The sequence below is a fragment of the Salvelinus alpinus genome, chromosome 20, assembly GCF_045679555.1.
Source record: "Salvelinus alpinus chromosome 20, SLU_Salpinus.1, whole genome shotgun sequence".
NCBI lineage: Eukaryota > Metazoa > Chordata > Actinopteri > Salmoniformes > Salmonidae > Salvelinus > Salvelinus alpinus.
The window spans coordinates 4,971,461-4,998,760 of NC_092105.1; the positions used below are offsets into that span (position 1 = coordinate 4,971,461).

Consider the following 27,300-nt stretch of genomic DNA (forward strand, 5'->3'; position numbering starts at 1 on the left):
TTGAAAGCTGATCAATTTGCCACACACCTTGAATGTTAGCCTGGTTGTACCAGACTGAAACTTTACACTGAGCACCGCCTCACATCAACCCCCCCCAAAAAACATGAAGGTATTATATATGAAAACACATGATTATTTCTCCACTTCCAGCTACATCTGGTCTCCCATACAGGGACCAACCAGGACCGACCCTGCTTAGCTTCAGAGGTCAACCAGCAGTGGGATGCAGGGTGGTATGTTGCTGAAGGGAATGTAACAAAACTTGCAACTGGAGAAAAGACAGCGTAAGCAAAGACCAGGGTAACATTACCCAAGGCCAGGTTAACATTACCCAAGACCAGGGTCACATAACCAAAGACCAGGGTAACATTACCCAAGGCCAGGGTAACATTACCCAAGGCCAGGGTAACATTACCCAAGGCCAGGTTAACATTACCCAAGGCCAGGGTAACATTACCCAAGGCCAGGGTAACATTACCCAAAGGCCAGGGTAACATTACCCAAGGCCAGGGTAACATTACCCAAGACCAGGGTAACATTACCCAAGACCAGGGTAACATTACCCAAGGCCAGGGTAACATTACCCAAGGCCAGGGTAACATTACCCAAGACCAGGGTCACATAACCAAAGACCAGGGTAACATTACCCAAGGCCAGGGTAACATTACCCAAGGCCAGGGTAACATTACCCAAGACCAGGGTCACATAACCAAAGACCAGGGTAACATTACCCAAGGCCAGGGTAACATTACCAAAGACCAGGGTAACATTACCAAAGGCCAGGGTAACATAACCAAAGGCCAGGGTAACATTACCCAAGGCCAGGGTAACATTACCCAAGGCCAGGGTAACATTACCCAAGGCCAGGGTAACATTACCCAAGGCCAGGGTAATGTAGCCAAAGACCAGGGTAACATTACCCAAGGCCAGGGTAACATAGCCAAAGACCAGGGTAACATTACCCAAGGTAAAAGTATACAAAATTAGCCAATCAGCGTTGAGCTAAACTGAGCGAGGTCAACTGTGAATGGTCCTGGCGCACCAAAACAAGTGTCAAGGTGAAGCCATCTTGGATTTGGCGTCACTCCTATCAAATCCCATGGAGAGCAAATGTCATCGACAGAAACAACTTGAATTGTTGCATCTCGTTGTGTTTATGTCCTCCAGTGGCTAACTAGCCAGCTAGCTAAAATTGTCCCTTTCATAAATTAGCCGTGGATGGGAGATAGGGAAATGGAATTGCGGTTTTACTTCATTCTCTGTACTGGCCAATGATTATAACAGTGATTCTGATCCAAACATTAATTCATACATTGTTGTGCCCCTGGCCTGAGAAGATGTTAGTTCAATATGTAGCTAGATGTAGAAGGCTAATGTTAACTAGCTAACGTTACCCACGAAGGGAAGTTAGGCTAGCGAGCAAGCATTTTAGCCAGGTAGCCTAGGGCAACAAAAACTAAAAGTGTGTACTGTATGACAGAGTCATAGACCGTTTAGTCAACATGAAAGAGAGGAGGATGGCATTGGTGTTTCTCTACAAGTAGGGTGAGTCAACATGTTTTCTACTGGCACAAACACACACGCACGCACACACGCACGCACGCACACACACACACACACACTCACAGAAATCAGAACCATGGACAGCCACATCCTATTTAGCTTACGTTGATTGGACTAAATTGTTTTGGTATCATTTAGTTGTCACTGTATTAGACTAAGCAGAGGTGATTTGATGATGTTGAAATGTTGCTGGAATAGCTCTCTGCTCTCTGTGGTTCTAAATTAATAGTTGTTTAGTGGTCCGAACTTGCTTGACCGTGTTATAGAACTGTCTGTTACTGTACATTACCTTGACCGTGCTATAGAACTGTCTGTTACTGTACATTACCTTGACCATGCTGTAGGACTGTCTGTTACTGTACATTACCTTGACCATGCTGTAGAACTGTCTGTTACTGTACATTACCTTGACCGTGCTGTAGAACTGTCTGTTACTATACATTACCTTGACCATGCTGTAGAACTGTCTGTTACTGTACATTACCTTGACCATGCTGTAGAACTGTCTGTTACTGTACATTACCTTGACCGTGCTGTAGGTCATGTAACTGTCTGTTACTGTACATTACCTTGACCGTGCTGTAGGTCATGTAACTGTCTGTTACTGTACATTACCTTGACCGTGCTATAGAACTGTCTGGTACTGTACATTACCTTGACCAAGCTGTAGGTCATGTAACTGTCTGTTACTGTACATTACCTTGACCATGCTATAGAACTGTCTGTTACTGTACATTACCTTGACCATGCTGTAGAACTGTCTGTTACTGAACATTACCTTGACCATGCTGTAGGTCATGTAACTGTCTGGTACTGTACATTACCTTGACCGTGCTGTAGGTCATGTAACTGTCTGTTACTGTACATTACATTGACCATGCTATAGAACTGTCTGTTACTGTACATTACCTTGACCATGCTGTAGAACTGTCTGTTACTGTACATTACCTTGACCATGCTGTAGGTCATGTAACTGTCTGTTACTGTACATTACCTTGACCGTGCTGTAGAACTGTCTGTTACTGTACATTACCTTGACCATGCTATAGAACTGTCTGTTACTGTACATTACCTTGACCGTGCTGTAGGTCATGTAACTGTCTGTTACTGTACATTACCTTGACCATGCTGTAGAACTGTCTGTTACTGTACATTACCTTGACCATGCTGTAGAACTGTCTGTTACTGTACATTACCTTGACCGTGCTGTAGGTCATGTAACTGTCTGTTACTGTACATTACCTTGACCATGCTATAGAACTGTCTGTTACTGTACATTACCTTGACCATGCTGTAGAACTGTCTGTTACTGTACATTACCTTGACCGTGCTGTAGGTCATGTAACTGTCTGTTACTGTACATTACCTTGACCATGCTGTAGAACTGTCTGTTACTGTACATTACCTTGACCGTGCTGTAGGTCATGTAACTGTCTGTTACTGTACATTACCTTGACCGTGCTATAGAACTGTCTGTTACTGGACATTACCTTGACCATGCTGTAGGACTGTCTGTTACTGTACATTACCTTGACCATGCTGTAGAACTGTCTGTTACTGTACATTACCTTGACCATGCTGTAGAACTGTCTGTTACTGTACATTACCTTGACCGTGCTGTAGAACTGTCTGTTACTGTACATTACCTTGACCATGCTGTAGAACTGTCTGTTACTGTACATTACCTTGACCATGCTATAGAACTGTCTGTTACTGTACATTACCTTGACCATGCTGTAGAACTGTCTGTTACTGTACATTACCTTGACCATGCTGTAGAACTGTCTGTTACTGTACATTACCTTGACCATGCTGTAGAACTGTCTGTTACTGTACATTACCTTGACCATGCTATAGAACTGTCTGTTACTGTACATTACCTTGACCATGCTGTAGAACTGTCTGTTACTGTACATTACCTTGACCATGCTGTAGAACTGTCTGTTACTGTACATTACCTTGACCGTGCTATAGAACTGTCTGTTACTGTACATTACCTTGACCATGCTATAGAACTGTCTGTTACTGTACATTACCTTGACCATGCTGTAGAACTGTCTGTTACTGTACATTACCTTGACCATGCTGTAGAACTGTCTGTTACTGTACATTACCTTGACCAAGCTGTAGAACTGTCTGTTACTGTACATTACCTTGACCGTGCTGTAGAACTGTCTGTTACTGTACATTACCTTGACCGTGCTATAGAACTGTCTGTTACTGTACATTACCTTGACCATGCTGTAGGTCATGTAACTGTCTGTTACTGTACATTACCTTGACCATGCTGTAGAACTGTCTGTTACTGTACATTACCTTGACCGTGCTGTAGAACTGTCTGTTACTGTACATTACCTTGACCATGCTGTAGAACTGTCTGTTACTGTACATTACCTTGACCATGCTATAGAACTGTCTGTTACTGTACATTACCTTGACCATGCTGTAGAACTGTCTGTTACTGTACATTACCTTGACCATGCTGTAGAACTGTCTGTTACTGTACATTACCTTGACCATGCTGTAGAACTGTCTGTTACTGTACATTACCTTGACCGTGCTATAGAACTGTCTGTTACTGTACATTACCTTGACCATGCTGTAGGTCATGTAACTGTCTGTTACTGTACATTACCTTGACCATGCTGTAGAACTGTCTGTTACTGTACATTACCTTGACCGTGCTATAGAACTGTCTGTTACTGTACATTACCTTGACCATGCTATAGAACTGTCTGTTACTGTACATTACCTTGACCATGCTGTAGAACTGTCTGTTACTGTACATTACCTTGACCATGCTGTAGAACTGTCTGTTACTGTACATTACCTTGACCAAGCTGTAGAACTGTCTGTTACTGTACATTACCTTGACCGTGCTGTAGAACTGTCTGTTACTGTACATTACCTTGACCGTGCTATAGAACTGTCTGTTACTGTACATTACCTTGACCATGCTGTAGAACTGTCTGTTACTGTACATTACCTTGACCGTGCTGTAGGTCATGTAACTGTCTGGTACTGTACATGCAATATGCTTTTGTGGACTTCACTGGACAGAGGTTGCTAGCCGGGTTTTGTGATAAAACAAAGGTGTGGTTGAATTTATTCTTATTGTCTCGGCCCTTAGGCCTATATATCAGGGTCAGGAGGTGTATGAACTAACAGGTTATAGAACAAACAAGACAATTATCACAACACGTAGGTGGTAACATGGGGGGAGGGGGCTTGGCTTCCCCAGTGATTTTACCCACACGCTGCTACTGAGTCATCAATGAACAGAAATCCTGTAGACATTGGTTCCTCATGGTTACCTGTCAGTATTATGGGATGTAGACATTGGTTCCTAATGGTTACCTGTCAGTGTTATGGGATGTAGACATTGGTTCCTAATGGTTACCTGTCAGTATTATGGGATGTAGACATTGGTTCCTAATGGTTACCTGTCAGTATTATGGGATGTAGACAATGGTTCCTCATGGTTACCTGTCAGTATTATGGGATGCAGACATTGGTTCCTCATGGTTACCTGTCAGTATTATGGGATGTAGGGATGTAGACATTGGTTCCTCATGGTTACCTGTCAGTATTATGGGATGTAGGGCTGTAGACATTGGTTCCTAATGGTTACCTGTCAGTATTATGGGATGTAGACATTGGTTCCTAATGGTTACCTGTCAGTATTATGGGATGTAGACATTGGTTCCTCATGGTTACCTGTCAGTATTTTGGGATGTAGGGCTGTAGACATTGGTTCCTCATGGTTACCTGTCAGTATTATGGGATGTAGGGCTGTAGACATTGGTTCCTAATGGTTACCTGTCAGTATTATGGGATGTAGACATTGGTTCCTAATGGTTACCTGTCAGTATTATGGGATGTAGACATTGGTTCCTCATGGTTACCTGTCAGTATTTTGGGATGTAGGGCTGTAGACATTGGTTCCTCATGGTTACCTGTCAGTATTATGGGATGTAGGGCTGTAGACATTGGTTCCTCATGGTTACCTGTCAGTATTATGGGATGTATGGATGTAGACATTGGTTCCTCATGGTTACCTGTCAGTATTATGGGATGTAGGGATGTAGACATTGGTTCCTAATGGTTACCTCTCAGTATTATGGGATGTAGACATTGGTTCCTAATGGTTACCTGTCAGTATTATGGGATGTAGGGCTGTAGACATTGGTTCCTAATGGTTACCTGTCAGTATTATGGGATGTAGGGATGTAGACATTGGTTCCTAATGGTTACCTGTCAGTATTATGGGATGTAGGGATGTAGACATTGGTTCCTAATGGTTACCTGTCAGTATTATGGGATGTAGGGATGTAGACATTGGTTCCTAATGGTTACCTGTCAGTATTATGGGATGTAGGGATGTAGACATTGGTTCATCATGGTTACCTGTCAGTATTATGGGATGTAGGGCTGTAGACATTGGTTCCTCATGGTTACCTGTCAGTATTATGGGATGTAGACATTGGTTCCCAATGGTTACCTGTCAGTATTATGGGATGTAGACATTGGTTCCTCATGGTTACCTGTCAGTATTATGGGATGTAGGGATGTAGACATTGGTTCCTAATGGTTACCTGTCAGTATTATGGGATGTAGACATTGGTTCCTAATGGTTACCTGTCAGTATTATGGGATGTAGACATTGGTTCCTAATGGTTACCTGTCAGTATTATGGGATGTAGACATTGGTTCCTAATGGTTACTAGTCAGTATTATGGGATGTGAATGGAAAAGAACACAGTCAGACCCCTCTATGCTGTTGCACCACATCACTATAGAGATTTAATTACATACATTGAGTGAACAATATTTTTATAGTTGTTTTCTATGCGTTTGCTACATTAATAAACATATAATAAATAATCAGGTGAATTATTTACAATAAACACAGAGGTTTTACAGTAACACCGAAGACACTAATTGATATGATTCAGATGTGAGTGATTAGGTAGTCAGTGTACAGTAATAGTTCCATTACAAAATGGATAGAAATAAATCATTGGGTTTAGAGTTAAAGTTAGAGGTATAAACCAGCCTCTTAGAGAAACTGGTGTAACGTATTGTACACTAGTATGTCAGTCACTGCATCCTCACCATAGTGAGGGTCTCTGTCTTCTTGCATAAACAAGCCACGGGCCTCATGCTGTTATGTTATATGGATGGATACCTTCTAGAGTACAATGTGGTTTTAAACATCTCCATGACAACAGAACAGGAGGGATCATGGTAATACACCATCTCCATGACAATAGAACAGGAGGGATCATGGTAATACAACATCTCCATGACAACAGAACAGGAGGGATCATGGTAATACAACATCTCCATGACAACAGAACAGGGGGGATCATGGTAATACAACATCTCCATGACAACAGAACAGGAGGGATTGTGATAATACACCATCTCTATGACAACAGAACAGGAGGGATCATGGTAATACACCATCTCCATGACAACAGAACAGGAGGGATCATGGTAATACACCATCTCCATGACAACAGAACAGGAGGGATCATGGTAGTACACCATCTCCATGACAACAGAACAGGAGGGATGATGGTAATTGTAGTATCTCTAGTGAGACATGTCTGAGACTGAAAATCAGAGTGAGAAAGGAGAAATGTTACAGAATCAAGTCCCAGTATTTTAAGTGTAAAGGGGTCCTACTAAAGGGGACACTGTAAAGGGGTCCTACTGTACATTTAAAGTGTTTTTGTCTGATCGGAATAATCTACAGGATTTAAAAAAAACACATTTCATTTCATTATGAATGCATAATAATAGCAGCCTGGTCTCAGATCTGTTTGTTTCGGTCTTGCTGACTCCTATGGTCATTGGTGTACTAGTAATGGACTCTGGGAAATGTAGTTCCTCCCTGGTTGTGTATCTGGATGTAGAGGAAGGGTTAATAATGGCCAATAGAAATAGAATTACTAGATCGTCATCGGCCCCTCAGACCACAGCAGTGTGACTGGTACAATCATGGGGACACTCAATATGGCCGTCATTGGTATTATGATGCGTAACTTTCATTATAATTCTAGCTGTAAGGTTCTGGCACACGAGGTGATAGAGGTGGTAGACACAGGGTTCACTGTGGCAGAGCCTTCAGGATGGCATTGACCTCTTCTGCCACGGCAGTCAGGGCAAACTCAAACTGGTCCTGGGTGACAGAAAGGGAGGGAGACTGTCAGAGATACACACACACACACACAGACAGACAGATAGATAGATTATGCTGGTGCCATGAGATATGCAGTTGAGAAGGCCATACCTTGGTGCGGACTAAGTTCGGTCTCTGATCCCGAATGTGTTCCAATGTGGCAGCAATATCAATCTCCTTCACACCTGGAAACACACAGCATTACGACATGGGGAACAAGGAATCTCTGACTCACAATACTATCTAGTGATATAAAACTACAAAGGCCAAACTATCAAAGATGTCTTGACAAGATCAAGATGTCTGACTCACCCTTCGCCATGCGATTGAGGACCATGTCAATAAGGATGTAGGTTCCAGTTCTGCCAGTGCCGTTACTGTACGGGGACAGAGAATACCTCATCAGATCACACGGCACGTCATAAAGACGTTTTCCATATTACTTTAACCTCTTTGGGAATACCTCATCAGATCACACGGCAGGTCATAAAGACGTTTTCCATATTACTTTAACCTCTTTGGGGATACCTCATCAGATCACACGGCACGTCATAAAGACGTTTTCCATATTACTTTAACCTCTTTGGGAATACCTCATCAGATCACACGGCACGTCATAAAGACGTTTTCCATATTACTTTAACCTCTTTGGGAATACCTCATCAGATCACACGGCACGTCATAAAGACCGCAGAAATGGAATCTATAGAAAGGGTGTCCCTATTCAATGCTGGCATAATGGATGGACCGGCAGCCATTGCGAGTGTACCCATGAGTTTTCCAGTCAAATTGTCAGGGTTAGAGGTTCCAAGACCCTTTAAAAAAGTAAATAATCACCAACATTAGATTTAATCTAATTGTAACATTCTGTCATAAAGCGCACATTTTAAACTTAAAAAAACATGTTTTCCAATATCAAAGAGGTTAAAGAAAAAATATACTATTGTAAGTGCCTATTAAGTGTAAAATAAAGTAACAGTTGACTGTCATTTCAATTTCATACCTGCAGTGGACTATGATGGGGCAGGATCGACCTCTGTAGCACTTATTAACCTTCCTGTTGGAGGGAGACAGAGGAGAGGAAGGGAGGAAGGGAGAGAGTGAGGGAGGGGGTGGGAGAGAGGGAGGGAGGGAGAGAGAGAGTGAGGGAGGGGGTGGGAGGGAGGGAGAGGCATGGAGGGAGGGAGGGAGAGGGAGGGAGGGAGAGGCAGGGAGGGAGAGAGAGAGTGAGGGAGGGGTGGGAGAGAGGGAGAGGCATGGAGGGAGGGAGAGGCAGGGAGGGAGAGAGGGAGGGAGGGGGTGGGAGAGAGGGAGAGGCATGGAGGGAGGGAGAGGCAGGGAGGGAGAGGCATGGAGGGAGAGAGGGGTGGGTGGGAGGGAGGGAGAGAGGGAAGGAGGGAGAGAGTATATCATAAAATATAATTTTAGCTGACAAGTTTAAATTGGGTACTGCATACAAGTCCTGTGTTACATTTCTACTGTACTGATCTTAAACCATACACAGAAAAATGACATGCCTAACTCTGCCTGCCTAAAGAATAACAATTAAAGTTAGTTAAAACACATTAGTCTTTGAGGTTGAGGTTAGAGAAACTCTTCAGTGGAAAGGACAGACAGTAAGGGAGGAGTAGAGGAAGGAAGGACGGATGGAAAAAAGGAAGGAAGGTTAGAAGGAAGGAAGGATGGAAGGAAGGAAGGAAGGATGGAAAAAGAAAGGAAGGTTAGAAGGAAGGAAGGATGGAAGGAAGGAAGGATGGAAAAAAGAAAGGAAGGTTAGAAGGAAGGAAGGATGGAAAAAAGAAAGGAAGGTTAGAAGGAAGGAAGGAAGGATGGAAAAAAGAAAGGAAGGTTAGAAGGAAGGAAGGAAGGATGGAAAAAAGAAAGGAAGGTTAGAAGGAAGGAAGGAAGGATGGAAAAAAGAAAGGAAGGTTAGAAGGAAGGAAGGAAGGAAGAAAGAAAGAAAGAAAGAAAGAAAGAAAGAAAGGGGGAGGAGACTAATGGACTATCCGGCCAGCGTCGACTCCTGCTGCAGTCACACCTGCCAATAATCATTTTTGTGACTATGCAACTGGACCCAGACTACTAGCTGCAAATCACAAAAATGACACTGGGAGATGTGGAAACCCCAAGGACCTATAGCTGACCATCGTCACTGAGAGAGAGGGAGGGAGGGATATAGAGGGATGGATGGAACGAGAGATGGCTAGAGGAAGAGAGGGACAATCAGGGAGGGACAACTAAAAATGAAGGCAAGTATACAGTACACGGGTTTCATTAATCCTGTCAGGGTCAAGGGTCAAGGAGGCTAAGCCATACAGGACCCTATGGGGCATCACTGGCTAGTGAAAAGGACGTCACGCTATTGGCTAGTGAAAAGGACGTCACGCTATTCCGCTTCCTTCTGATTCGGCTCATACCCGAGGCTCTAACCGAGGACCTCTGTCTCGCAAACAGACATGACCGCCATCGCGAAGCTTCTTATCCTATTCGGCAGTGCAAGAGGAGACACCTGAGGCTGAGGAGTGAGTTTCACAGACCCCCATCTGCTACTAGGTTACAGTATCATACACAGCAGAACCAGGAAGACAAGGCCACATAGACCGAATATTGTGCAGTGAAATATATTGTTTTACAGTGAGTGAAATATATTGTCACATAAACCGGATAGGCGCAGTAAAATATATTGTTTTACAGGGTCAGGCATAGTAGTTCGGCGCACCTGGAGCAAATTAGGGTTAAGTGTCTTGCTCAAGGACACATTGACAGAATTTTTCACCTTGACGGCTCGGATATTCAAACCAGCAACCTTTCAGTTACTGGCCCCAAAAATCTAACCTCTAGGTTATCTGCCGTACCTGCGGAAGTCCAGCAGAGGGCGTGTGGAGGTAGGGATTCCGTTGGCGGGCCAGCTGAGCAGGTGGAACTGTGTCAAGGTACGAGTCTCCTGGGTCTGAACGTTCTTCAGGTAGAAACTACGAACCAGGAAGTCTTTACACCAGATGTGTTCAGAGACCAAATTCACCTGGTAGGGAACATCCATAGAGATGTCTGATATAAATTCACCTGGTAGAGAACTTTTGCTCTGGACCTGGGGACTGTGAAAAGACCCCTGGTGGCATGTCTGGCGGGGTAAGTGTGTGTGTCAGAGCTGTGTGTAAGTTGACTATGCAAACAATTTGGGATTTTCAACACATCAATGTTTCTTATAAAAAGAAGAAGTGATGCAGTCAGTCTCTCCTCAACTCTTAGCCAAGAGAGACTGGCAGCATAGTATTAATATCAGCCCTCTGATTACAATGAAGGGCCAGACGTGCCGCTCTGTTCTGGGCCAGCTGCAGCTTAACTAGGTCTTTCCTTGCAGCACTCGACCACATGACTGGACAATAATCAAGATAAGACAAAACTAGGGCCTGCAGGACTTACTGTTTGGAGTGTGGTGTCAAAAAAGCAGAGAATCTCTTTATTACGGACAGACCTCTCCCCATTTTTACAACCATTCAATCTTTATGTTTTGACCATGACAGTTTACAATCTAAGGTAAGTAATTTAGTTTCCTCAACTTATTCAACAGCCACACCATTTATTACCAGATTCAGAACTTAGGGAATGATTGGGACCAAATAAAATGCTCTTAGTTTTAGAGATGTTCAGGACCAGTTTATTACTGGCCACCCATTCCAAAACAGACTGCAACTCTTTGTTAAGGGTTTCAGTGATTTCATTAGCTGTGGTTGCTGATGCGTTTATGGTCGAATCATCAGCATATATGGACAGAAAGGCTTTGTTTAATGCCAGTGGCAGGTCATTGGTAAAAATAGAAAAGAGTAGAGGGCCTAGAGAGCTGCCCTGCGGTACATCACACTTTACATGTTTGACATTAGAGAAGCTTCCATTAAAGAAAACACTTTGAGTTCTATTAGATAGATGGCTCTGAGTCCACGATATGGCAGAGGTTGAAAAGCCACAACACGTAAGTGTTCTCAACAACAGGTTGGGGTCAATAATATCAAAGGCTGCACTGAAATCTAACAGTACAGCTCCCACACTCTTCTTATTATCAATGTCTTTCAACCAATCATCAGTCATTTGTGTCAGTGCAGTACATGTTGAGTGCCTCTTCTCTATAAGCATGATGAAAGTCTGTTGTTAATTTGTTTACAGAGAAACAGCATTGTATTTGGTCAAACACAAAGAAAACTAAGAAGAAGAACAATAATAAAAAGATTCTAGCTAAAATAAGATAAAAAAAGTATACAAAAAGCTAGCTAAAATTGTCCCTTTCCTAAATTAGCCGTGGATGGGAGATAGGGATGTGGACTTGTGGTTTTACTTCATTCTCTGTACTGGCCAATGATTATAACAGTGATTCTGATCCAACCATTAATTCATACATTGTTGTGCCCCTGGCCTGAGAGGATGTTAGTTCAATATGTAGCTAGATGTAGAAGGCTAATGTTAACTAGCTAACATTGCCCATGAAGGGAAGTTAGGCTAGGGAGCAAGCATTTTAGCCAGGTAGCCTGGGACAACAAAAACTAAAAGCGTGTACTGTATGACAGAGTCATAGACCGTTTAGTCAACATGAAAGAGAGGAGGATGGCATTGGTGTTTCTCTACAAGTAGGGTGAGTCAACATGTTTTCTACTCACACACACACACACACACACTAGCTGTGTCTATCCAGAGTCAAACCCCTCACCTCGTAGATGTGGTAGAGGGAGGATCCCTCGTCAGGCCAGTAGCGAACACACTGAATCTCTCCATCCTCAACCAGGGCTGTCATCATCACTATCACCGTGCAGCCATTCTCCCAGACCGTCTGTAGAACAACAAAAATGTTACAACACGGCAGTTACAACAGCAGTGTACTATACTGGCATACTGTGAGATATCCGTGTCAAATGTACTGCTACACTACAAATACACAGTATTGGTCACCTTTGACTACCACAGTCTTTAGCGTTAGCAATAATGTTTCCTCAGAGTACTGTGTGCCACTGACCTGCCAGAAGTCAGCGATGGTGTGTGCCACTGACCTGCCAGAAGTCTGCGATGGTGTGTGCTACTGACCTGCCAGAAGTCAACGATGGTGTGTGCCACTGACCTGCCAGAAGTCAGCGATGGTGTGTGCCAGTGGTCCCTGGGTGGCGATGTAAGCAGGCAGTCGAGGGTCGTGGTCAATCTGGGGTTTACAGAGAGAGAATAATAATGACATTTGTGACGTGTGACATTAACTTTTAATCTGTGTCAACTACGGGACAAAGTCTACGCCATCACCATCTCAAGAGTAGCAGTCAGAGATCTTACTATGATGCTGGCGTTAATGTAGTCTTCCTTGGTGGAGTTGCTCTCTGCCTTCAATTTCACACGGGAATGATTATCTGGAACAGAACAGACAGTAACTGACCAAGATGTTCAGGAAATACAGAACAGAGAGTAACTGACCAAGATGTTAAGGAGGAACAGAACAGATAGTAACTGACCAAGATGTTCAGGAAATACAGAACAGATAGTAACTGACCAAGCTGTTCAGGAGGAACAGAACAGATAGTAACTGACCAAGCTGTTCAGGAAATACAGAACAGATAGTAACTGACCAAGATGTTCAGGAGGAACAGAACAGATAGTAACTGACCAAGATGTTCAGGAGGAACAGAACAGATAGTAACTGACCAAGATGTTCAGGAGGAACAGAACAGATAGTAACTGACCAAGATGTTCAGGAGGAACAGAACAGATAGTAACTGACCAAGCTGTTCAGGAAATACAGAACAAATAGTGACTGACCAAGCTGTTCAGGAGGAACAGAACAGATAGTAACTGACCAAGCTGTTCAGGAAATACAGAACAGATAGTAACTGACCAAGATGTTCAGGAGGAACAGAACAGATAGTGACTGACCAAGCTGTTCAGGAGGAACAGAACAGATAGTAACTGACCAAGCTGTTCAGGAGGTACAGAACAGAACAGATAGTAAGTGACCAAGCTGTTCAGGAGGAACAGAACAGATAGTAACTGACCAAGCTGTTCAGGAGGTACAGAACAGATAGTGACTGACCAAGCTGTTCAGGAAATACAGAACAGATAGTAACTGACCAAGATGTTCAGGAGGTACAGAACAGAACAGATAGTAACTGACCAAGCTGTTCAGGAAATACAGAACAGATAGTAACTGACCAAGATGTTCAGGAGGAACAGAACAGATAGTGACTGACCAAGCTGTTCAGGAGGATCAGAACAGATAGTAACTGACCAAGCTGTTCAGGAGGAACAGAACAGAACAGATAGTGACTGACCAAGCTGTTCAGGAGGTACAGAACAGAACAGAACAGATAGTAAGTAACCAAGATGTACAGGAGGTACAGAACACAACAGATAGTAACTGACAAAGATGTACAGAAGGAAAAGAACAGAACAGATAGTAACTAACCAAGATGTTCAGGAGGTACAGAACAGAACAGATAGTGACTGACCAAGATGTTCAGGAGGAACAGAACAGAACAGATAGTGACTGACCAAGATGTTCAGGAGGTACAGAACAGAACAGATAGTGACTGACCAAGATGTTCAGGAGGATCAGAACAGATAGTAACTGACCAAGCTGTTCAGGAGGTACAGAACAGATAGTAACTGACCAAGCTGTTCAGGAGGTACAGAACAGATAGTGACTGACCAAGCTGTTCAGGAGGTTAGATTTCAATCCAACACAGTTTAATTAACAGCCTGTGAACAGCGATAGACTTTTAAAGGCATTTTCCCTGACATTCAGCTCTGAGATCACGTTTGCTGTAAACGCTACGGATGCCAGCTCAAGCAGCAATCCACTTTAAGTCAAACACAGTGCACAGGTTGTTCGTCTGAGATCGTTTGAATCCCAGCCCAAGACTGGAGGATAAACCCGAGGAGAGATATATTAGACTCACAGGGCAGTGAGTCAAGGCAGCGGTTCTTCTCCAGGTGGGATTCACTCTGCGCTACAGTGACAGCACTTGGTTCAGCCTGGTAGGAACATAGATCCTCCCACTCCTTCAGCAGACGGTCTTTCTTCTCCAGATGATCCTCCATATAGGCCTGGGGGAGGGGACAGAGAGGAACACTAACGTTAAGAGAAGAGTTCAGAATCTCCTCTTCGTTCTCATGGGATATTCTACTAGCTGTAACACTGTGTTTTGATGATAGCTCCAGAACGTTATCATTATTAAACACAGAGGGCCCGTTTCCTGGACACAGATTAAGCCTGGTCCTGGACACAGATTAAACCTGATCCTGGACACAGATTAAGCCTGGTCCTGGACACAGATTAAGCCTGGTCCTGAACACAGATTAAGCCTGGTCCTGAACACAGATTAAGCCTGGTCCTGGACACAGATTAAACCTGGTCCTGGACACAGATTAAACCTGATCCTGGACACAGATTAAACCTGATCCTGGACACAGATTAAACCTGATCCTGGACACAGATTAAACCTGATCCTGGACACAGATTAAGCCTGGTCCTGGACACAGATTAAACCTGGTCCTGGACACAGATTAAACCTGATCCTGGACACAGATTAAACCTGATCCTGGACACAGATTAAACCTGATCCTGGACACAGATTAAACCTGATCCTGGACACAGATTAAACCTGGTCATAGACACAGATTAAGCCCGTTTCCTGGACACAGACTAAACCTGGTCCTGAACTAAAAAGCATGCTCAATCTCCTCAAAAGTGGAGGACCAGGCGTTATCTGTGTCCGGGGAAACCAGCCCTATATCTTTCACATTACTGTAGTAAGGTAATAGGTGTATCACTGTGTTTATGTGAATGTCACATTTTGAGTTGATGACCCCATACCCTCTGATACTGACCAGTAGTAAATATAATGACCCCATACCCTCTGATACTGACTAGTAGTAAATATAATGACCCCATACCCTCTGATACTGACCATTAGTAAATATAATGACCCCATACCCTCTGATACTGACTAGTAGTAAATATAATGACCCCATACCCTCTGATACTGACCATTAGTAAATATAATGACCCCATACCCTCTGATACTGACCATTAGTAAATATAATGACCCCATACCCTCTGATACTGACTAGTAGTAAATATAATGACCCCATACCCTCTGATACTGACCAGTAGTAAATATAATGACCCCATACCCTCTGATACTGACCAGTAGTAAATATAATGACCCCATACCCTCTGATACTGACCAGTAGTAAATATAATGACCCCATACCCTCTGATACTGACCAGTAGTAAATATAATGACCCCATACCCTCTGATACTGACCAGTAGTAAATATAATGACCCCATACCCTCTGATACTGACCAGTAGTAAATATAATGACCCCATACCCTCTGATACTGACCAGTAGTAAATATAATGACCCCATACCCTCTGATACTGACCAGTAGTAAATATAATGACCCCATACCCTCTGATACTGACCAGTAGTAAATATAATGACCCCATACCCTCTGATACTGACCAGTAGTAAATATAATGACCCCATACCCTCTGATACTGACCAGTAGTAAATATAATGACCCCATACCCTCTGATACTGACCAGTAGTAAATATAATGACCCCATACCCTCTGATACTGACCAGTAGTAAATATAATGACCCCATACCCTCTGATACTGACCAGTAGTAAATATAATGACCCCATACCCTCTGATACTGACTAGTAGTAAATATAATGACCCCATACCCTCTGATACTGACCAGTAGTAAATATAATGACCCCATACCCTCTGATACTGACCAGTATTAAATATAATGACCCCATACCCTCTGATACTGACCAGTAGTAAATATAATGACCCCATACCCTCTGATACTGACCAGTAGTAAATATAATGACCCCATACCCTCTGATACTGACCAGTAGTAAATATAATGACCCCATACCCTCTGATACTGACCAGTAGTAAATATAATGACCCCATACCCTCTGATACTGACCAGTAGTACATATAATGACCTCATACCCTCTGATACTGACCAGTAGTAAATATAATGTCTCCATACCCTCTGATACTGACTAGTAGTAAATATAATGACCCCATACCCTCTGATACTGACCAGTAGTAAATATAATGACCCCATACCCTCTGATACTGACCAGTAGTAAATATAATGACCCCATACCCTCTGATACTGACCAGTAGTAAATATAATGACCCCATACCCTCTGATACTGACCAGTAGTAAATATAATGACCCCATACCCTCTGATACTGACCAGTAGTAAATATAATGACCCCATACCCTCTGATACTGACCAGTAGTAAATATAATGACCCTATACCCTCTGATACTGACCAGTAGTAAATATAATGACCCCATACCCTCTAATACTGACCAGTAGTAAATATAATGACCCCATACCCTCTGATACTGACCAGTAGTAAATATAATGACCCTATACCCTCTGATACTGACCAGTAGTAAATATAATGACCCCATACCCTCTAATACTGACCAGTAGTAAATATAATGACCCCATACCCTCTAATACTGACCAGTAGTAAATATAATGACCCCATACCCTCTGATACTGACCAGTAGTAAATATAATGACCCCATACCCTCTGATACTGACCAGTAGTAAATATAATGACCCCATACCCTCTGATACTGACCAGTAGTAAATATAATGACCCCATACCCTGATACTGACCAGTAGTAAATATAATGACCCCATACCCTCTGATACTGACCAGTAGTAAATATAATGACCCCATACCCCGACACTGACCAGTAGTAAATATAATGACCCCATACCCTCTGATACTGACCAGTAGTAAATATAATGACCCCATACCCTCTGATACTGACTAGTAGTAAATATAATGACTCCATACCCTCTGATACTGACCAGTAGTAAATATAATGACCCCATACCCTGATACTGACCAGTAGTAAATATAATGACCCCATACCCTCTGATACTGACCAGTAGTAAATATAATGACTCCATACCCTCTGATACTGACCAGTAGTAAATATAATGACCCCATACCCTCTGATACTGACCAGTAGTAAATATAATGACTCCATACCCTCTGATACTGACCAGTAGTAAATATAATGACCCCATACCCTCTGATACTGACCAGTAGTAAATATAATGACTCCATACCCTCTGATACTGACCAGTAGTAAATATAATGACCCCATACCCTCTGATACTGACCAGTAGTAAATATAATGACCCCATACCCTCTGATACTGACCAGTAGTAAATATAATGACCCCATACCCTCTGATACTGACCAGTAGTAAATATAATGACTCCATACCCTCTGATACTGACCAGTAGTAAATATAATGACCCCATACCCTCTGATACTGACCAGTAGTAAATATAATGACCCCATACCCTCTGATACTGACCAGTAGTAAATATAATGACTCCATACCCTCTGATACTGACCAGTAGTAAATATAATGACCCCATACCCTCTGATACTGACCAGTAGTAAATATAATGACCCCATACCCTCTGATACTGACCAGTAGTAAATATAATGACCCCATACCCTCTGATACTGACCAGTAGTAAATATAATGACCCCATACCCTCTGATACTAACCAGTAGTAAATATAATGACCCCATACCCTCTGATACTGACCAGTAGTAAATATAATGACCCCATACCCTCTGATACTGACCAGTAGTAAATATAATGACCCCATACCCTCTGATACTGACCAGTAGTAAATATAATGACCCCATACCCTCTGATACTGACCAGTAGTAAATATAATGACCCCATACCCTCTGATACTGACCAGTAGTAAATATAATGACCCCATACCCTCTGATACTGACCAGTAGTAAATATAATGACCCCATACCCTGATACTGACCAGTAGTAAATATAATGACCCCATACCCTCTGATACTGACCAGTAGTAAATATAATGTCTCCATACCCTCTGATACTGACTAGTAGTAAATATAATGACCCCATACCCTCTGATACTGACCAGTAGTAAATATAATGACCCCATACCCTCTGATACTGACCAGTAGTAAATATAATGACCTCATACCCTCTGATACTGACCAGTAGTAAATATAATGACCCCATACCCTCTGATACTGACCAGTAGTAAATATAATGACCCCATACCCTCTGATACTGACCAGTAGTAAATATAATGACCCCATACCCTCTGATACTGACCAGTAGTAAATATAATGACCCCATACCCTGATACTGACCAGTAGTAAATATAATGACCCCATACCCTCTGATACTGACCAGTAGTAAATATAATGACCCCATACCCTCTGATACTGACCAGTAGTAAATATAATGACCCCATACCCTCTGATACTGACCAGTAGTAAATATAATGACCTCATACCCTCTGATACTGACCAGTAGTAAATATAATGACCCCATACCCTCTGATACTGACTAGTAGTAAATATAATGACCTCATACCCTCTGATACTGACCAGTAGTAAATATAATGACCCCATACCCTCTGATACTGACCAGTAGTAAATATAATGACTCCATACCCTCTGATACTGACCAGTAGTAAATATAATGACCCCATACCCTCTGATACTGACCAGTAGTAAATATAATGACCCCATACCCTCTGATACTGACCAGTAGTAAATATAATGACTCCATACCCTCTGATACTGACCAGTAGTAAATATAATGACCCCATACCCTCTGATACTGACCAGTAGTAAATATAATGACCCCATACCCTCTGATACTGACCAGTAGTAAATATAATGACCCCATACCCTCTGATACTGACCAGTAGTAAATATAATGACCCCATACCCTGATACTGACCAGTAGTAAATATAATGACCCCATACCCTGATACTGACCAGTAGTAAATATAATGACCCCATACCCTGATACTGACCAGTAGTAAATATAATGACCCCATACCCTCTGATACTGACCAGTAGTAAATATAATGACCCCATACCCTCTGATACTGACCAGTAGTAAATATAATGACCCCATACCCTCTGATACTGACCAGTAGTAAATATAATGACCCCATACCCTCTGATACTGACCAGTAGTAAATATAATGACCCCATACCCTCTGATACTGACCAGTAGTAAATATAATGACCCCATACCCTCTGATACTGACCAGTAGTAAATATAATGACCCCATACCCTCTGATACTAACCAGTAGTAAATATAATGACCCCATACCCTCTGATACTGACCAGTAGTAAATATAATGACCCCATACCCTCTGATACTGACCAGTAGTAAATATAATGACCCCATACCCTCTGATACTGACCAGTAGTAAATATAATGACCCCATACCCTCTGATACTGACCAGTAGTAAATATAATGACCCCATACCCTCTGATACTGACCAGTAGTAAATATAATGACCCCATACCCTCTGATACTGACCAGTAGTAAATATAATGACCCCATACCCTCTGATACTGACCAGTAGTAAATATAATGTCTCCATACCCTCTGATACTGACCAGTAGTAAATATAATGACCCCATACCCTCTGATACTGACCAGTAGTAAATATAATGACCCCATACCCTCTGATACTGACCAGTAGTAAATATAATGACCCCATACCCTCTGATACTGACCAGTAGTAAATATAATGACCCCATACCCTCTGATACTGACCAGTAGTAAATATAATGACCCCATACCCTCTGATACTGACCAGTAGTAAATATAATGACCCCATACCCTCTGATACTGACTAGTAGTAAATATAATGACCCCATACCCTCTGATACTGACCAGTAGTAAATATAATGACCCCATACCCTCTGATACTGACCAGTAGTAAATATAATGACCCCATACCCTCTGATACTGACCAGTAGTAAATATAATGACCCCATACCCTCTGATACTGACCAGTAGTAAATATAATGACCCCATACCCTCTAATACTGACCAGTAGTAAATATAATGACCCCATACCCTCTGATACTGACCAGTAGTAAATATAATGACCCCATACCCTCTGATACTGACCAGTAGTAAATATAATGACCCCATACCCTCTGATACTGACCATTAGTAAATATAATGACCCCATACCCTCTGATACTGACCAGTAGTAAATATAATGACCCCATACCCTCTGATACTGACCAGTAGTAAATATAATGACCCCATACCCTGATACTGACCAGTAGTAAATATAATGACCCCATACCCTCTGATACTGACTAGTAGTAAATATAATGACCCCATACCCTCTGATACTGACCAGTAGTAAATATAATGACCCCATACCCTCTGATACTGACCAGTAGTAAATATAATGACCCCATACCCTCTGATACTGACCAGTAGTAAATATAATGACCCCATACCCTCTGATACTGACCAGTAGTAAATATAATGACCCCATACCCTCTGATACTGACCAGTAGTAAATATAATGACCCCATACCCTCTGATACTGACTAGTAGTAAATATAATGACCCCATACCCTCTGATACTGACCAGTAGTAAATATAATGACCCCATACCCTCTGATACTGACCAGTAGTAAATATAATGACTCCATACCCTCTGATACTGACTAGTAGTAAATATAATGACCCCATACCCTCTGATACTGACCAGTAGTAAATATAATGACCCCATACCCTCTGATACTGACCAGTAGTAAATATAATGACCCCATACCCTCTGATTCTGACCAGTAGTAAATATAATGACCCCATACCCTCTGATACTGACTAGTAGTAAATATAATGACCCCATACCCTCTGATACTGACCAGTAGTAAATATAATGACCCCATACCCTCTGATACTGACCAGTAGTAAATATAATGACCCCATACCCTCTGATACTGACCAGTAGTAAATATAATGACCCCATACCCTCTGATACTGACCAGTAGTAAATATAATGACCCCATACCCTCTGATACTGACCAGTAGTAAATATAATGACCCCATACCCTCTGATACTGACTAGTAGTAAATATAATGACCCCATACCCTCTGATACTGACTAGTAGTAAATATAATGACCCCATACCCTCTGATACTGACTAGTAGTAAATATAATGACCCCATACCCTCTGATACTGACCAGTAGTAAATATAATGACCCCATACCCTCTGATACTGACCAGTAGTAAATATAATGACCCCATACCCTCTGATACTGACCAGTAGTAAATATAATGACCCCATACCCTCTGATACTGACCAGTAGTAAATATAATGACTCCATACCCTCTGATACTGACCAGTAGTAAATATAATGACCCCATACCCTCTGATACTGACCAGTAGTAAATATAATGACCCCATACCCTCTGATACTGACCAGTAGTAAATATAATGACCCCATACCCTCTGATACTGACCAGTAGTAAATATAATGACCCCATACCCTCTGATACTGACTAGTAGTAAATATAATGACCCCATACCCTCTGATACTGACCAGTAGTAAATATAATGACCCCATACCCTCTGATACTGACCAGTAGTAAATATAATGACCCCATACCCTGATACTGACCAGTAGTAAATATAATGACCCCATACCCTCTGATACTGACCAGTAGTAAATATAATGTCTCCATACCCTCTGATACTGACTAGTAGTAAATATAATGACCCCATACCCTCTGATACTGACCAGTAGTAAATATAATGACCCCATACCCTCTGATACTGACCAGTAGTAAATATAATGACCTCATACCCTCTGATACTGACCAGTAGTAAATATAATGACCCCATACCCTCTGATACTGACCAGTAGTAAATATAATGACCCCATACCCTCTGATACTGACCAGTAGTAAATATAATGACCCCATACCCTCTGATACTGACCAGTAGTAAATATAATGACCCCATACCCTGATACTGACCAGTAGTAAATATAATGACCCCATACCCTCTGATACTGACCAGTAGTAAATATAATGACCCCATACCCTCTGATACTGACCAGTAGTAAATATAATGACCCCATACCCTCTGATACTGACCAGTAGTAAATATAATGACCTCATACCCTCTGATACTGACCAGTAGTAAATATAATGACCCCATACCCTCTGATACTGACTAGTAGTAAATATAATGACCTCATACCCTCTGATACTGACCAGTAGTAAATATAATGACCCCATACCCTCTGATACTGACCAGTAGTAAATATAATGACTCCATACCCTCTGATACTGACCAGTAGTAAATATAATGACCCCATACCCTCTGATACTGACCAGTAGTAAATATAATGACCCCATACCCTCTGATACTGACCAGTAGTAAATATAATGACTCCATACCCTCTGATACTGACCAGTAGTAAATATAATGACCCCATACCCTCTGATACTGACCAGTAGTAAATATAATGACCCCATACCCTCTGATACTGACCAGTAGTAAATATAATGACCCCATACCCTCTGATACTGACCAGTAGTAAATATAATGACCCCATACCCTGATACTGACCAGTAGTAAATATAATGACCCCATACCCTGATACTGACCAGTAGTAAATATAATGACCCCATACCCTGATACTGACCAGTAGTAAATATAATGACCCCATACCCTCTGATACTGACCAGTAGTAAATATAATGACCCCATACCCTCTGATACTGACCAGTAGTAAATATAATGACCCCATACCCTCTGATACTGACCAGTAGTAAATATAATGACCCCATACCCTCTGATACTGACCAGTAGTAAATATAATGACCCCATACCCTCTGATACTGACCAGTAGTAAATATAATGACCCCATACCCTCTGATACTGACCAGTAGTAAATATAATGACCCCATACCCTCTGATACTAACCAGTAGTAAATATAATGACCCCATACCCTCTGATACTGACCAGTAGTAAATATAATGACCCCATACCCTCTGATACTGACCAGTAGTAAATATAATGACCCCATACCCTCTGATACTGACCAGTAGTAAATATAATGACCCCATACCCTCTGATACTGACCAGTAGTAAATATAATGACCCCATACCCTCTGATACTGACCAGTAGTAAATATAATGACCCCATACCCTCTGATACTGACCAGTAGTAAATATAATGACCCCATACCCTCTGATACTGACCAGTAGTAAATATAATGTCTCCATACCCTCTGATACTGACCAGTAGTAAATATAATGACCCCATACCCTCTGATACTGACCAGTAGTAAATATAATGACCCCATACCCTCTGATACTGACCAGTAGTAAATATAATGACCCCATACCCTCTGATACTGACCAGTAGTAAATATAATGACCCCATACCCTCTGATACTGACCAGTAGTAAATATAATGACCCCATACCCTCTGATACTGACCAGTAGTAAATATAATGACCCCATACCCTCTGATACTGACTAGTAGTAAATATAATGACCCCATACCCTCTGATACTGACCAGTAGTAAATATAATGACCCCATACCCTCTGATACTGACCAGTAGTAAATATAATGACCCCATACCCTCTGATACTGACCAGTAGTAAATATAATGACCCCATACCCTCTGATACTGACCAGTAGTAAATATAATGACCCCATACCCTCTAATACTGACCAGTAGTAAATATAATGACCCCATACCCTCTGATACTGACCAGTAGTAAATATAATGACCCCATACCCTCTGATACTGACCAGTAGTAAATATAATGACCCCATACCCTCTGATACTGACCATTAGTAAATATAATGACCCCATACCCTCTGATACTGACCAGTAGTAAATATAATGACCCCATACCCTCTGATACTGACCAGTAGTAAATATAATGACCCCATACCCTGATACTGACCAGTAGTAAATATAATGACCCCATACCCTCTGATACTGACTAGTAGTAAATATAATGACCCCATACCCTCTGATACTGACCAGTAGTAAATATAATGACCCCATACCCTCTGATACTGACCAGTAGTAAATATAATGACCCCATACCCTCTGATACTGACCAGTAGTAAATATAATGACCCCATACCCTCTGATACTGACCAGTAGTAAATATAATGACCCCATACCCTCTGATACTGACCAGTAGTAAATATAATGACCCCATACCCTCTGATACTGACTAGTAGTAAATATAATGACCCCATACCCTCTGATACTGACCAGTAGTAAATATAATGACCCCATACCCTCTGATACTGACCAGTAGTAAATATAATGACTCCATACCCTCTGATACTGACTAGTAGTAAATATAATGACCCCATACCCTCTGATACTGACCAGTAGTAAATATAATGACCCCATACCCTCTGATACTGACCAGTAGTAAATATAATGACCCCATACCCTCTGATTCTGACCAGTAGTAAATATAATGACCCCATACCCTCTGATACTGACTAGTAGTAAATATAATGACCCCATACCCTCTGATACTGACCAGTAGTAAATATAATGACCCCATACCCTCTGATACTGACCAGTAGTAAATATAATGACCCCATACCCTCTGATACTGACCAGTAGTAAATATAATGACCCCATACCCTCTGATACTGACCAGTAGTAAATATAATGACCCCATACCCTCTGATACTGACCAGTAGTAAATATAATGACCCCATACCCTCTGATACTGACTAGTAGTAAATATAATGACCCCATACCCTCTGATACTGACTAGTAGTAAATATAATGACCCCATACCCTCTGATACTGACTAGTAGTAAATATAATGACCCCATACCCTCTGATACTGACCAGTAGTAAATATAATGACCCCATACCCTCTGATACTGACCAGTAGTAAATATAATGACTCCATACCCTCTGATACTGACCAGTAGTAAATATAATGACCCCATACCCTCTGATACTGACCAGTAGTAAATATAATGACCCCATACCCTCTGATACTGACCAGTAGTAAATATAATGACCCCATACCCTCTGATACTGACCAGTAGTAAATATAATGACCCCATACCCTCTGATACTGACTAGTAGTAAATATAATGACCCCATACCCTCTGATACTGACCAGTAGTAAATATAATGACCCCATACCCTCTGATACTGACCAGTAGTAAATATAATGACTCCATACCCTCTGATACTGACCAGTAGTAAATATAATGACCCCATACCCTCTGATACTGACCAGTAGTAAATATAATGACCCCATACCCTCTGATACTGACCAGTAGTAAATATAATGACCCCATACCCTCTGATACTGACCAGTAGTAAATATAATGACCCCATACCCTCTGATACTGACCAGTAGTAAATATAATGACCCCATACCCTCTGATACTGACCAGTAGTAAATATAATGACCCCATACCCTCTGATACTGACTAGTAGTAAATATAATGACCCCATACCCTCTGATACTGACCAGTAGTAAATATAATGACCCCATACCCTCTGATACTGACCAGTAGTAAATATAATGACCCCATACCCTCTGATACTGACTAGTAGTAAATATAATGACCCCATACCCTCTGATACTGACCAGTAGTAAATATAATGACCCCATACCCTCTGATACTGACCAGTAGTAAATATAATGACTCCATACCCTCTGATACTGACCAGTAGTAAATATAATGACCCCATACCCTCTGATACTGACCAGTAGTAAATATAATGACCCCATACCCTCTGATACTGACCAGTAGTAAATATAATGACCCCATACCCTCTGATACTGACCAGTAGTAAATATAATGACCCCATACCCTCTGATACTGACCAGTAGTAAATATAATGACCCCATACCCTGATACTGACCAGTAGTAAATATAATGACCCCATACCCTCTGATACTGACCAGTAGTAAATATAATGACCCCATACCCTCTGATACTGACCAGTAGTACATATAATGACCCCATACCCTCTGATACTGACCAGTAGTAAATATAATGACCCCATACCCTCTGATACTGACCAGTAGTAAATATAATGACCCCATACCCTCTGATACTGACCAGTAGTAAATATAATGACCCCATACCCTCTGATACTGACCAGTAGTAAATATAATGACCCCATACCCTGATACTGACCAGTAGTAAATATAATGACCCCATACCCTCTGATACTGACCAGTAGTAAATATAATGACCCCATACCCTGATACTGACCAGTAGTAAATATAATGACCCCATACCCTCTGATACTGACCAGTAGTAAATATAATGACCCCATACCCTCTGATACTGACCAGTAGTAAATATAATGACCCCATACCCTCTGATACTGACCAGTAGTAAATATAATGACCCCATACCCTCTGATACTGACCAGTAGTAAATATAATGACCCCATACCCTCTGATACTGACCAGTAGTAAATATAATGACCCCATACCCTCTGATACTGACCAGTAGTAAATATAATGACCCCATACCCTCTGATACTGACCAGTAGTAAATATAATGACCCCATACCCTCTGATACTGACCAGTAGTAAATATAATGACCCCATACCCTCTGATACTAACCAGTAGTAAATA

At 41.7% G+C, this 27,300-nt stretch overlaps 1 protein-coding gene across 1 annotated transcript in view; it reads right to left on the minus strand.

Annotated features, from left to right (window-relative positions):
• Positions 1-6,338: 6,338 nt before the first annotated feature.
• The window catches only part of LOC139546223 (receptor-type tyrosine-protein phosphatase-like N), a 150,201-nt gene continuing 129,239 nt past the window's right edge, over positions 6,339-27,300 (minus strand). The window contains exons 15-23 of the mRNA XM_071354351.1: positions 14,674-14,821; positions 13,058-13,131; positions 12,855-12,932; positions 12,450-12,569; positions 10,606-10,772; positions 8,754-8,807; positions 8,063-8,127; positions 7,862-7,935; positions 6,339-7,750 (exon numbers count right to left, since the gene is read on the minus strand). Coding sequence (XP_071210452.1) covers positions 7,679-7,750; positions 7,862-7,935; positions 8,063-8,127; positions 8,754-8,807; positions 10,606-10,772; positions 12,450-12,569; positions 12,855-12,932; positions 13,058-13,131; positions 14,674-14,821 — 852 coding nt within the window. The 3' untranslated portion in view covers positions 6,339-7,678. The remainder of the gene's footprint in view (positions 7,751-7,861; positions 7,936-8,062; positions 8,128-8,753; positions 8,808-10,605; positions 10,773-12,449; positions 12,570-12,854; positions 12,933-13,057; positions 13,132-14,673; positions 14,822-27,300) is intronic.